This window comes from Acanthisitta chloris, unplaced genomic scaffold (assembly GCF_000695815.1).
Source record: "Acanthisitta chloris isolate BGI_N310 unplaced genomic scaffold, ASM69581v1 scaffold99, whole genome shotgun sequence".
Taxonomy (NCBI): Eukaryota; Metazoa; Chordata; class Aves; order Passeriformes; family Acanthisittidae; genus Acanthisitta; species Acanthisitta chloris.
The window spans coordinates 145,457-159,167 of record NW_008692854.1 but is presented as its reverse complement, the minus strand read 5'-3'; the positions used below and the strand labels follow the sequence as shown (position 1 = coordinate 159,167).

The following is a 13,711-nucleotide window of genomic DNA, read 5'->3' as shown; positions in this document are numbered from 1 at the left end:
GGGCCAGGGCTGCTCATGCAGTGAGATTGTGAAATGGTGTCCCTTGGCCTGATCTTCTCCTGGGAGAGATTTGTGGAGTGTGGCTGGAGACGGTCCTCACCTTGCTGTTCTGCACAGCAAGGTCCTGCATGGTCCCTCAGTGCACAGAGCAACTGGATCCTCTTTTGCAGTAGCTGACCCCTTTTCTTCTCCTCTTAATCTCATGGGTTCCTGGGAGCTTCCCCATCTTCCTTTGTTTTATTCTGCATTCCATGCCTGCATATTTTTTGTTATGCATCACCAGGTGTCAGGGACAATAGTGAAAGGAGCTGAAACCAGAATAAATGTTGCATGATCTTGTAGGAAACCTTTTCCTCTATTTAAGCTGGAAAGCACAGATTTGATTATTATTTTTTATTATTATTTTAAATATTTTTTTGCATTGCACAATCCAGAGAGTAACTGAAAGTGGCAGCATTGCTGCTATAGTCATTTTTAAATGAGGAGGTTACTATAACATGTAGTAGAGATGACAATAAAATTGAAACCATATGATGGTACAGGGAGTGTAAATGGCATGTACAGAATCTCAGTCAGTAAATTGGAATGTTATTGCTGAGCTCAGCACAAAGTACCATTCTGGTCAGGGTTTGGTCTCCTAGCAAAGTTGAATACCTGCCTTTTAGCATCTCTGCTCCATGGAACATTTCAAACCACTAAACATAGGCTAGTTACAGAGCTGTAGATAAAATATGTTACGTTTAACAAAGAACTATAACATATTAGGTCCCTAATTGGAGGAAGCAGGCTTTGAAATTATATGTTGTTGTGATTTCTTTGTTATGCTGTGAATTTACGGATCTTTTATATGTTTTAAAATCAACAATTTGGGACTTTCTTTGGGAATGTTTGAAGTCAGTGGTATCTATTTTATTTAAAATTACCTGTTAGGTCAGACATGAGAAGATTTTACTAAAATTTGAGTAACAAAGTGCTATTACAAAACAGATTGTCAATGTCAGATGCAAATTAACAACTGGCCAAAGCAGAAGTTTCAGCTGGTCCAGCTTTTCCCTGTTACAAATTCTCATTTCCTTTTTTGGCTGGCTGTGTTGGAATCACTGCTCTGGTGATGGCAGGTGCCACTCACCTGATAATCAGTGCAGGTTCATCCTCTCCTGTGGCCACCTAAGCCATTAGCTCCCAGAAAGTGATGGCAAAGCTGCATTGTCTGGGTGTCCTCAAGCTGCTGAAGGTGGTGCTTACTCTCTCCAGTAAGAGTAAACTGGGTTGGCAAGTACTGCTGAGCCTGTTTGCAGCCATGCATTGCTCCAGCTGTTGGCACTGCATTATACACCAGAGTACAGGTGTAAGAAAGAGCAGGATGTGGGGTGTCAAATCACCTAAGTGGAAAATTACATTATGACATTAATGCTGTGTGCAATTTTTAATGTGCATTGAGGGACCTTAGGATACTGGTGCCACAAAATGCATTTGCACTAAGTAATGGCCTGGGTTACTTGCACAGTTCTTCCTCCAGTGTAACCTTAAAGGATCTCCTGGTTTGCAAAGTTGTGTGTTTTTTCAGCAGTGCAGTCTGGCCAGAATGGAACAGCAAAGGATAACTGTATTTACATTATTTATTAACAGGCAGAAAATTGCTCCTTGTCCCAGAACATTAATGCTGCTTCTCATGTCCCCCTTCCCATGGTGCTCATTCTGAACTGCTTGCCATTGTTTTCTTGTACAGCTTCATGTATTTACAGTTCTTCCATTTGATATCAGTTATAGTTAAGTACCACTGAATTTATTTTTAGCTTTCTGGTGCGTGCACTGCATTTGTAATTGTGCTTATTTGAAAATGATTGGGAGAAACAATCTCAGTTGTACTTTTTTCCCAGTGTTGCGTTGACATTTTTGATTGCATCTATACTTTGGAAAAATCTCATGATAATTTTCCTTCTTATTTGTTTTCTTATATTATCCTATGCATGTGCTTGATGACCTTTCTTTCAAGTAATTTTTACTTTTCTCTTTTGTTTCTCATTTCTTTTCCTCATTTGCCTGAATTCCTGCTTCTCCCCTACTCCCCAACCTCTCCTGATTGATGCTTACTCCCCCCGGCCTATTGCAGTTCTCTGCCTCTGAAAGCTTCAAAGAATGACAAATCAAGAAGTTTGAAAAAAATCTCTCGGTAAGAATGAACCCAAGGTGACATACTTTGTTGTCTCTGCACTTAGCTCATCTCCAGCTGTAATCTAGGAATTGACATCCTTTTGATTGCTGCTTTTATACTGTGGGGCAGTGGGAGACTGTACATTTTCTACCCTAGTGTGTTTAGTTTTGTGCTGAGGAAAAGTAAATATTTTCACTCATTAAGACTGAGAGTTGAACACAGAACTCTGCATTTGCTAGGATGCTACTTTGAAATGTCAGAGCACAACTCTGCTGAGAATGCAAAGGAGTTTAAACCTTTTGGGGTGAGCTGAGTAAGACAAGCTTTAGGCTCTTAAAAGGGTGCTGTTTGCCTCCATCAAAGAAAACTCCAGTTTAGAACCTGTGAAATCTTTAGCATCTGTGTTGCCTTTTGGAACTGTTGCTCTTAGGCTGCTCTGTGAGACAGACACCCTTCTGGCTGGGCTTGGCTTTACTCTAGAAAGACTTAGAGCTCACATTTGTTAGTTGGTAGTCAAGAGGTAGAAATGTTGATTCCCTCGTTTTAAACCCCTAAATTCCTGCATTTTTCTTTGCTCAAAATAACAGCTTTCCTGCACTTTCAGGGTAAGTTAGTTCCTTAGGATCCTGTGATGACTAATTTATGACCTTACTTGTAGGGGCAGATACCAGCAGTGGACTTGATATTGTTTAAGGCACTTGTTGCTCCCAAAAGAATGATAAATCCTGGCTGGTTTTGTGCCAAGCTCCATCCAGCCACATCCCCAGGCACTACTTCAGTGCAGTGTCCCTTTACAGCCTGCCAGGCTGAAATACTAGAAACCAGAGTGAGTCCTTTGGCCTTCCCAGTGGTGCTGCTGGGGGAGTTCTGAGACAAGCAGATACCTCTGATTGCTTGGGCTCAGTTTGTGTCCTGCATCTTGTTCTCGGTATTTTTAACATCTTATACTGAACAGGAGCTTCTAAAGCATGGAGTAGGGTAATTTCTCATTCTGAAATACTCTCAATTGTGTGCTGAATTAACACTTGTTTTGATGCAATTTATTTTTAGGTCTGCCTCAGACAGATATATATTATAGGTACAGTAAAATTACAAGAGTCAGCAGTTTGCTCTCAAGGTGTTTTTCCATGCACACATGATCAGAAATCCACTGTTTGTATTGGCCACTTTTATGAGGATTTTTTCCTTGATATTTTCAATCTGTTTGTAGAGAGCAGGTGTAGACTTTCTTCAAGATTTTTGAGAGATACGAGCAATGTGTTAAACCACCCTTTGTGTATGTAATTATGTGTATTAACACTGGACTAAGTAACGTTGGGTGATATATAGGAGCAGAAATACAGTAGAAATTAGTCAATTCAGATTACTTGAGTTCTAAAGTCTTAATCTCATGGAGGGTTCAGTTGTCAGGGGCCTTAAATGCTAAGTTTGCTGTTGTGTTGTTAAAAGTGTTCTCCCTGTGTTACAGAGAGTTCATCAGTTACATGAAGCGATCCCGAACCTTTTATGCCTCTATAGCAGAAAGGCTGTGTGATGGAGACCTGGTGATGAGAGACAGCTCAACCTGCTGGAATGGAGAGGATGTTGTAGAAAGGTAAAGTTACAAGTGAAATTTTGTCCTTATGGTGAAGAAAGTGTCTTTATATCCTTCTGATGGTTCAGGAGCATTCTCTTCAGGCACTTGTCATTGTTTTTCCTTCATAGAGAACTTGCTTAATTGAGAAAGGGTTTTGCAAAAATAAGAGGTTGTTGATGCTGAGTTTTATGTCTGTATTAAATATAATGGAATGCTTTCTTGAAGGGCTGCTCTGTAGAGTCCCTTTCTTTCAAAGTTAAGAGACAGCTCTCTGTAGAGAGATCCTGCCTGGTAAAACTCTGTGAGCAACCAGTACCTCTGTACTGACTGGAGGTCCCTTCCAGCCTGCTGTTGATAGGCTCATTAGTGCAGAGCTGAGCATCATGCTTGGCCATGATTAGAAAATATGTAGGTTTTCCTGCAAAGGTGTCAGAAAGACAGCAACCAGACCATTAACTTTTCTAAAGAATTATCCTGCCATTTCTTTCCAGAATTTCTGCTGTAGCACTTGGAATAACAACTGGTTTTAGAACTGAGCAGCATCCTTACAAGAGCATGTTCTATAAGCATTCTGATAAAGTAACAATTGGTAACTGCACTGCTCCAGGTTGGTGGAGCAGCTAGAAGCTCTGCAGGGTGTAAAGATCTTGGGAGTTTGACAGTGTATTTTTTTCCTTCTTCTGTTCTTTATCACAATCTTTCCCATCACCCTTTAGACTCTAAACTGGAATATATACCTGTATTTCCATGAGCTAAACTTCTTGCTGGAATTTCTTTTACTCTGTACAACATGAGGCAACATTGCCCCGAGGAGAAAGAGATGTTTAGAACACAACTATATCTTTACCATCACTGTCAAAGTATACATCATTTTATGCAGGGAGAGCTCGTTGGGAGTTTGCCAGTGAAAGTTCTCCAAAAATTTCTCTTTGTCAAAACAGACACATTCTGTGGGGTTGTGTTGGCTTTCATGGTGTTTCTTTTTGAAATGTATTTTGTGGTCTGTAGCAGTTACAAAAGATAAAGTTCTAGCATTCTGTTTTCTTGCTTTAAAACAATTTTCATGATTGCAGATCGTTTTGTAGAACTTACAGAATAATTTCAGCATGGAACAGAGGGAGATGTGACAATTATTATCTGTTCCATTAAAGGGAGTTCTGACTTCCCACACAACTCTGCTTAGATTTCTCATGTGTAAACAACTTCAGCTTAATTACATCTGAGGTATTCAGAGATAAGTGCATGTCTAAAAAATCCAAAGATAGCTTTAAAGTTTCGATGTATACTGTCATTACAAATTAATTATACAGCATATGTTTGAACATTTTGGCAACAATTCATGTTCTAAATATTGATGTAGAGTGGTTGTAATACTGGCAGAAATTTTTACTGTAAAAGTAATGAAGAGGAAACAGGGAGAATCTCAGTATTTCAGAATCCCATTCACTGGTGACAGGTTGCTGGAGACACAGTTAACTTTTAGAACAAACAGCTTTCTGGCCAAAAGAAAAACAAAAAACAAACAAAAATAAACAAACAAACATTTTGTGTATCAACAGAAAAAAAAGCTAATAAAATGTTGCATTTAATTTTTATCTTGTTTGAAAAAAACAATCCACAGCACTTAAATTGCTAATACATGTTTTAGAAAGGTGTGAAGGGGAAAGCTGTTGTTATTTTCCTCTGCCAGTCTGTAACTTTCCCAGATCTGGAGACACATGGAAAAGTTTCAAGTTTGCTGGGAAAAGCAGCAGGGAAAAGGCTAACAAGATCCCTCATATTTTGTATTAAAAAGTAAAAGCAAATACAAAAAACTTCAAACAACCTACCCCCAAAGATGACTGCAGCAAAAACCCAACCCCACCATCCAACACTCTATGTGTATTTGTAGTTAACATATCAAAGGGGCCCAATGGAAAATAAAATGGTTAAATTCCTGTTTTTAATAAGACAGAAATATATCTATATAAATAAAATAGAACATACGATATAATAATATGTAAATATTATATGTTTATATATTGATTGCCTTAGATGGAGGAGACTCTCTGGGCAGCCTGCAGTGCCAGCAGTGCACACAGCAGCACAAAGAGGGCTCCTGCTTGCTGGCAGGTTTTGCTCCTGTCATCAGCTGTTTTATAGGCTGAACTTGTCACAGTTCTTCCCACATGAGACATAAACCTGTCCTGGTGATGGCTGAAGGTGCATTTCTCTCTGCTCCTTCTCCTTTTCCAGGACACCACAGAATTAAATATCAGCAGTAGTAAACAGCTCTGAACTCAAAACAGAGTCTTATTATTAACTGTGTATCAGCAAATAGATCACCCCAATTAATCTGGTGGATCTCCTGTGAACCTGAGCTGAAGGTTACTCAGGCTGTGGAGTTGGCAAAAGCTAGGGTTCCCATTTCCTCGACACTTCTTGCATTTCATAATGCTGTTTGAGAGCTGAGCAGTATTTATGCTGTGCTAACTGGCACACAAACTCTTTAGGAAAAACAAACTCAACTTGTAAAAACAATTTGCCACACAAATGCAGCCTGAAACAATATGAAATGATTACTCAGAAATGAGGATCATGCACTCACTTAGTAGAGAGGGCACTTGAGGTCTGACAGGGGAGCTGAGAAGCAGAATCAGCATTATATCTTTTTATTTTGTTAGAATTCTTTGGATTGGGTTTTATTGCATTGAAGTCAATGCACAAAAAGTTTGAGGTGCCTGTAAATACACCATAAAAAGAACCTGTTTTTTCCCACTGGTTTGAGAATATGCTATTTTAGAGTGCCATTAAATAGTTAGCAGAGAGCTCCTGAGCCCCATTTGTTTGATGAGAGTCTCACTCTAACTAAAACAGAGTGGGGAAAAATGGAATTGAAAAATCTGCTTCCTATGTGTGAAACTGTGCCTAACCAGATTCTTGAACACATGGACAGCAGGAAGGGAAGAGTGTCTCAAAAGCTGTTACCCATCACTAGACTTCTCAACTGTTGAGATTACACTGTAGTTTACTGTTGATTACCACAGTAGTTATTTTTCTTCACAAATTTGCATTTATTTTTCCAGTCACGGGCCATTTCTAATATTGCACAAGACTTATGCTATCAGGCACAAGCTTTCAGCCTCAATTTTCTGTTCGGTCGAAAGGGTATGTATTAGGCTTCTGGGGCCACTTGCAGTGCTGTGTTGGAGAACCAGGATACAGAGCTGAAAAGTGAGTGGTCATGAAATACCTTCTATGTGTCCCATAACTACCTGTGAGCGAGGTGCCTCCTCTGCTGGGGGAGAGCTGTCGAGATCAAAAAGAACATGTGCCACAGTTGCTGTGCTGTGCAGTGAGACCTGATACCTTTGGAATTCCAGACAGAAGTTTTTAAATAAAAATGAAAGATTGTCCCTAAAGAGCCTTTCATGCCTCGGATGCTGCAGCCAAGTGGTGCAGCTTTGGGTTCAGTTGTGCTGTGTGGGTGTGAGCAACAACACCCTGAAGTACAGGCTGGGTTGTAGCCATGTGCTTGAGAATAGATATCATTTTACACACTACATGTATATACAACCTTCCTTTTTATGCTATAAAAGACACTTTTCCAAGCATACATAGTGAATTTTAGGAGCAAGCCTTCCCTCATTTCCCTCTCCCTTGTGCAAGGAACGACTGCACACATGCCCATGTACATGTGCTGCATTGTATTAAAGCTGCTTCTTGTGGCCTTTCAGAGCATGTATTTAAGGATTTTCTATTAATTAGTAGAATCCTGACTAAATGAGGAAAGAATTGTTTGCTCCTGACTTGTATGACTTCTGAAAATTAATGTTTGGGCTTGCCAATGAGAATTGAGTTTCCATTGTTCAGGAAAGATTTATTAGTTTGGTCAGATATGTAAGAATTTTTTTACAGTTTTGGCCTGAAATCAGGTTTTCTGGTGAGGCTTTTCCTTCCCTCCTCACCACAAATTTTAATAATGTTAAGGCATGTCTTCACTGTGGCTCATGCTGGAAAAAGGGTGTGAAGAAAAGTGACAGAAGTGGGTGATGTTTGTACATGATACCCAACTCATAGAAACCTGTGTCAGGTCGTTTGGCTGGACTGGTCTTTGGAATTTAAACTGATAAGCCTTTATGCTTGAGAGTTTTTGTTGTTGTTTTGTTTTTGTGGACTTTTTTAATGCAGTGATCAAGGAAAGAGAATTTTGAGGATTAGAGTCCTGGAAACTATTAATAGATTTACCTCAGTGTAGATATTTCATTAAATGTTATTATATGTCAGGTCTTGGGAGACAAGGGGTAACAGGGTCAAATTGAAGGAGGGGAAGTTTAGGTTAGATATTAGAAAAAAGGTTTTTACTGTAAGGGTGGTGAGACACTGGCACAGGTTGCCCAGGGATATGGTGGCTGCCTTGACCCTGGCAGTGTTCAAAGCCAGATTGAGTGGAGCCTTGGGCATCCTGATCTAGTGAGGTGTCCCTGCCCAGAGCAGGAGGGGTTGTGACTAGATGATCTGTAAGGTTCATTCCAACCCCTAAAATTCTGTGATGCCATAAAATAGAGAAAGCCAGTAGCAAGCAGGTAGGTTTGTCATGTGGCAGAAGAAGAGCACAAGGAGCCTGATTCAGGGCATGAGTAAGTTCTTACCCAAGGTTTGGTTGTCAAGTTTGATAGAATGATTTGTGGTCCTCACTTCTTCTGGATTGGAGGAATTTGTCTGACTGAGATCTTGGGGCATGACCTCGTGGTAGGCAGCAGCCACCTTGATGCTCAGGCTGCATTTGGGGTCACTCAAGGAACTGTGCTGGCAGCTTCACTGAACCTTTTACAGTTCAGCCTCAAGGAAGAACAGAGAAACTACTTCCAAAATTTTGGTACTTAAAGACTTTTGCTCCCTGTTTTAAAATTGCATTTTGGGTTGTGTTTCTGTGCATAGTACAGTTAAAAATCATCCTGATGTGGTGAATGCAGTTTTGTGGATTGACTCATGGTGACCCCATGACCACCTCTCTGATGGACTTTCTTCCTATTAGTTGATACTGGTATTGTGATGTTTCCAGGCATTTTATATTGATGGCTTAGGTCAGTATTTGAAAATATTTCTGTAAATACAAATGGAGATTTGACTTGTGAAGGTTTTTTCTTAACATTGCAGCATTAAACATTTCCTCTCAGGTTGAGGGAACGGAATACAAATCATTAATACTTGATTTCAAAGGTTCTTGAGGGACACCTGTGGATTTGATGTCTACTCAGTGACTTTACTCCTGTTGATTTAAATGCTCCATGGGGCAGGACTTCGGGAGGAACACATGGAAGAGTAAATCTTATCACAGAGTCAGTAGCTTGCTCCAGTGGGTCAGATGCAATGTAACTGGGTCTAATTTATCTCTTTAATTTTGGGAAGTTTGGGACATTCTTTATTGAAGAGTATAAGGAATGATAGGCAGGTACTCTTTCTTTTGTATGCTATATTTTTTTCTATTTATTTTGTTCAGAAGAAGGAAAGAACGGCCCTTATTTAGTCAGAAAACCGAAACTTTCCAATTAAAATACTACAGTAATAACAGTGTTCCAGTCATTGAAACTCTTCTAACATAAACAATCCAGACATGGTTAAAGTCTGTGGAAAATATCCAAGAAAAAGTTTATTTTCTTGTGCAGAGTCCAACATACTGATTTTATACCCATTCCTGTTAGGAAAGGTCACAATCCAAGTCCTATTGAAAAGGTAGAAAGTGAAAGTCTTATCTGATCCTTCTCTCTGTCTTAGCCAATGATTCTTCCAGTAGGAAAGTAAAATTCATTTTCTTTCATTTGCAATGGGAATGCAATACAGTAATATCAACAAAAAGAGAAAATCCTGCCTTAGCCTAGAGATATTGGACTGAAAATGTATTCCTCAGATTATCAGTCAAATGAGATATCAGTAAGAATGTTTTTAGTACTGATACACCTAATCCTTTCTCCTAAAACTATAGGGTAGAGTTGTAAGTGTGGTCCCTTTGTCTGCTGGATGAAAAGGAATACCATACGATATTTGGATTTTGGCATTTTTCAGAAAATTGGATGCTTGTGCTGCCTCAGAGCACACTGCTTTGCTGAACAGTGTTGGATTTAATAGGCTTCTAAATTTCCCCATCAATCCCTACAAAGTCATACTATGGCTTTTTGTTACTGGGGTGGATGTATCTAAAAGAATTTGCTCTGCAAATGGTGGTGTTTTGTGCAACTGGTAAAATGTGATGATGTCTTGATAGGTGTGAGAAAAACACCAGCAGGTGTACATGGAAATTTTTGTGACATTATTTCAGGAAGAAATTGAAGACTTAGAGTGCATTAAAAAAAAATTAGTTGGAAGTGTATTTTCTTACTTTCCTTTCCTTGTTCTGTGTCCCAGCAGTGATGAAAACAGCATTTGTAGGCTGTCTACAGAATGAGCAGGTCAATGGGAAAAAGTGCATGAAATTCCCTGGACTTTGAGCAGGCATTTAGGAATCAGTCAGTGTTTTAATGCAGCTGATCAAATTAAATAATAAATGTTACATTATTCAAACAGAAGTGAATACTTTGAGGAAAGTGTTGCTGTGATTACACCTGGAGTTTCTTAAATGAAGATTTCTTAGTGGAAATGCAAAAATTATCTACTTTAATAGCTGAGCAGTCGGCTGATTTGGTTTGTTCCCTTTGCATCTATGAATAGTTCTCCAGCCCTCCTCTCACCTTGGTGCCTTGTTCAGATAAGCAATTATCTGTCAGTCACAGCAGACAGCACTGTTTGTCACAGTCTGTGGTTCTGGTATCACAGAGCCTTTCTGTGTGCAGCTTGTGGAGCTTGTGCTCCATCAAGGGCAGTTTTGGCAAGAGCAGCAACAACCTGAGTCACCTCACAGAGGGTAGTAGAATTTCTCTGGGCAGTGTGCTTCATGTCAAATTCGGTGAGATGTATCTTGAACAAAATACACTTGGCAGTTTGGCCAGTCTTGCTTTACCTAAGGCATTTTGCAATTAGCTATAAAGTGTCCTTAAGGTAAATGAGTCCTTCACAGTTGTTTTATTTGTTACAGATACTTTGTATCTGAATGGTGAGCCAGCACTCTGCTCCTGCTGCTCTCCAAACCTGAATGGCAAAAGACATAAAATAACCTCCTTTTTGCTGTTTTGCATTCCTTGTTTAGGCTTGGGGTAGATGCTGGCAAAATATCTTTGGTCTGGTGTAATGTGTGTATGATCTGACACATCCAGGTTCAGCCAACTTCTTAGACAATTAGCTGTAGCAAGGTAGGGTAGGATCCAATGTTAGAGCTGGAGTCAGGGACAAGCATTTTTCTTTTACTGAACTGGTTTTCGCTGGAAAGATGTTGATTCATCAAAATGAAAAAGAGGAAAGTAATCTGGATTTTAGCTTGGAAGTTTGAAGAGTCTCCCAGAAACCTGTTCCAGTGGGGAGAGATTGTCACTCTCTCCTGTTGAACTTGCTCTTTGCTTAAGGGATAAGACATTTCACCATGAAATGTCTCCATGTCTCTCCAGTGAAAGGAGCAGAGGCTGGTGAGGAGCTGTACCTGGGGTATAAATCTCAGCTTTAATAACTGAGGATGTGGAGTGGAATGACATTATTCTCCTGTGTGAAGGGTTTTGTGTTTTCTCAACACAGAACAGGTAAGCTTTTGAAATGCTGATATTTTTGGCAGAATAAAAAACCTATTGCTGCCTAGTTCTACCCCAGAAATTGACCTCCCAGTTATCCAGGTGTGTTTGCTGACTCCAGTAGTATTCAGAGCCATGTCTTGTGGTTAGAGGCAGATTTGCCTAGATCAGATGAGTAGACACAAAGACAGCTTGACAAATGTTAAATATCTTTTAAAAGTAGTTTAATTTATATGTTGTTTATCCCACAGCCTCTCCATGTTATTGATATAAACCCATGGTGCTGGCCCTGCCTGGGGTGTACTTTCACTGACCTCCCTTGTGATGCTCTTTAGAGCAGATGATCTCTTCTGTGCTGGGAGTTGGCAGTTACACAGAGCCCCAGAGAGAACCCAGTGGCTTTGTGAGAATACAGAAAATAGAAGCTCTGATGGAAGTTTTGCATGGCTCTGCTGATGTGTTGAGCCTGAGCCTCCCCTGTTCTGTCCAGCCAGTACCTTGCCAGCCAAGCTGAGTGGTGAAAGTGAACTGTGATAACATTTTCAAAGTATTTTCTCACCCAGGGTGTTACCAGAGACCTTGACTAAATGAGGTTTGTTAATGAGCTAGTAAGTTTTTTACATTGATAATTAATAAGCAGAAATTACACCCAACTCACCAAAGTGATTCCTACAGATATTTCACAACTTACTAATTGTCTAGCTCATCTCTCTGTGTCACTCACAAAATAATAATACACATATTTTTAAATTGTACCCAGCTTTTTAAAGATTACTAGCACCTTTTTTCCATGCACTAGATTTATCATCTTAGAATAATAAAGAAGAGAATGTTGCATCTTTCTCAGTTCTCTCCTGCACTCACTTATTTCCTTCTTGACCTGGGTTTGTGTTTCTTTGTGTCTTTGCTTTACTTGGTTTAGAAATCATTCTGTTTGCAGAGGTGTTCCTGCAACCCTACTCACTGGAGCTTTGATTTGACCAGGGTAAGGGGAACATGGGGTTTGCAGACATCTCAGTGTCTTTATTGGCAGTGCTTATTGTAGAAACATTTGAAATGCTCTTGAAAGCTGTGCTGGAAAAGCAAATTTGAGCAGGATGAAGCCTTGTCAAAGCTGGCTTTGAAAAGCAAAAAACTCCCAACTATCTTATATTCTAGGCCATAAGGCACCACATGAGCTTTACTGAATATAAAGAATTCTTGAGGCTGTTTGTAAATGTATCCCATTCTTCGAACAGAACGTTGTCAAGTAATTATCTGTGGAAGAGTTTATTGTTTTGTAAACTCATCTGACATGAATGTTATCCTTTAATTAAAATCTACAACATTTAAACATTAAAGTGCATGTTTGATGAAAGCAAAAAATCAGAAGTGTCTTTTAGCATTATGAAAATGAGTCCAATATTGCAGATCATTTAGGAGGCTCTGGTGGACTTCACTAGCTGACAAGATAGAGATGTTGATGAAGGCCCATCTTTGACTTGCCTGTGATTTCTTACTTATTGCAATAATGTAATTTCAAACCACACTTTGAAATATGAAATGAATATTTGAGAGTGAATTGTTAAAACTCAAGACTGAACGGAGGAGTTAGCTTTGCCTTTCAGCACATCCTACCCTTGGACGAATTAGCCTTGGCAGTGAGTAATATAATCTGGCAGTGGTTTGGACCATGACCTTGTAATTTTCCCAGGGTCATTGTCCAGATAATAATTAAGTTACTTATGTACACATTTATTTATGTGTAATGTTTATCTATAAATATTCACTTATTATTTCTGTTCATACCCAGGACTTGGCAGTTTACTTCCACTGAAGAATTTGGGACATGATTCAAACAATATGTTTGTGGGAACTGAATGTAAAAAAGGCAAATAATCACTTACGTTTTTAATAAATATACTGTTTCCACATACAGAAATTTAAAGCAGGTTATGTATTCCTTGCCCTGCTGTGGGAGTCCTTTCAAATTACTTGTACTAAACTGCTTGGGACAAACAATGTTTTGGTAAGTTAGCTTGAAAAATACAAGTTCACATTTAGTGTTAACCTCGAATCCTTGTGGTCTCCTTGTCTAAAATCAGAATTTCACCAGAATTTCAGGAACATAGAGGTGACCTTGAGGTTTGAGAATCAGGATCAAAAGGCTTATTGCATTCAAATGTTATCCCTGGAATACTGAAAAAAATCAGTGTATGTATTGGTATTTTGAGTATGCACCAGGAGATTCAATTTCAGTAAGGAAAACCAGCAGACTTGTAGTGTCTTTAAAAGTCTGTGGTTGATGTGTGATAGTGGAGTCTTCATTAGCTAATTGCTAAATGCCTTAGGTAAAGCAAGATAATA

At 39.3% G+C, this 13,711-nt stretch overlaps 1 protein-coding gene across 1 annotated transcript in view; it reads left to right on the top strand.

The window, feature by feature from the left end:
• Nucleotides 1–13,711, top strand: part of LOC103809930 (glypican-5-like) — a gene marked incomplete at both ends in the record, with an annotated part of 209,586 nt that overhangs the window by 87,180 nt on the left and 108,695 nt on the right. Inside the window, one exon of the mRNA XM_009082804.1 lies at nt 3,624–3,749. Within this exon, the coding sequence (XP_009081052.1) occupies nt 3,624–3,749 (126 nt within the window). The remainder of the gene's footprint in view (nt 1–3,623; nt 3,750–13,711) is intronic.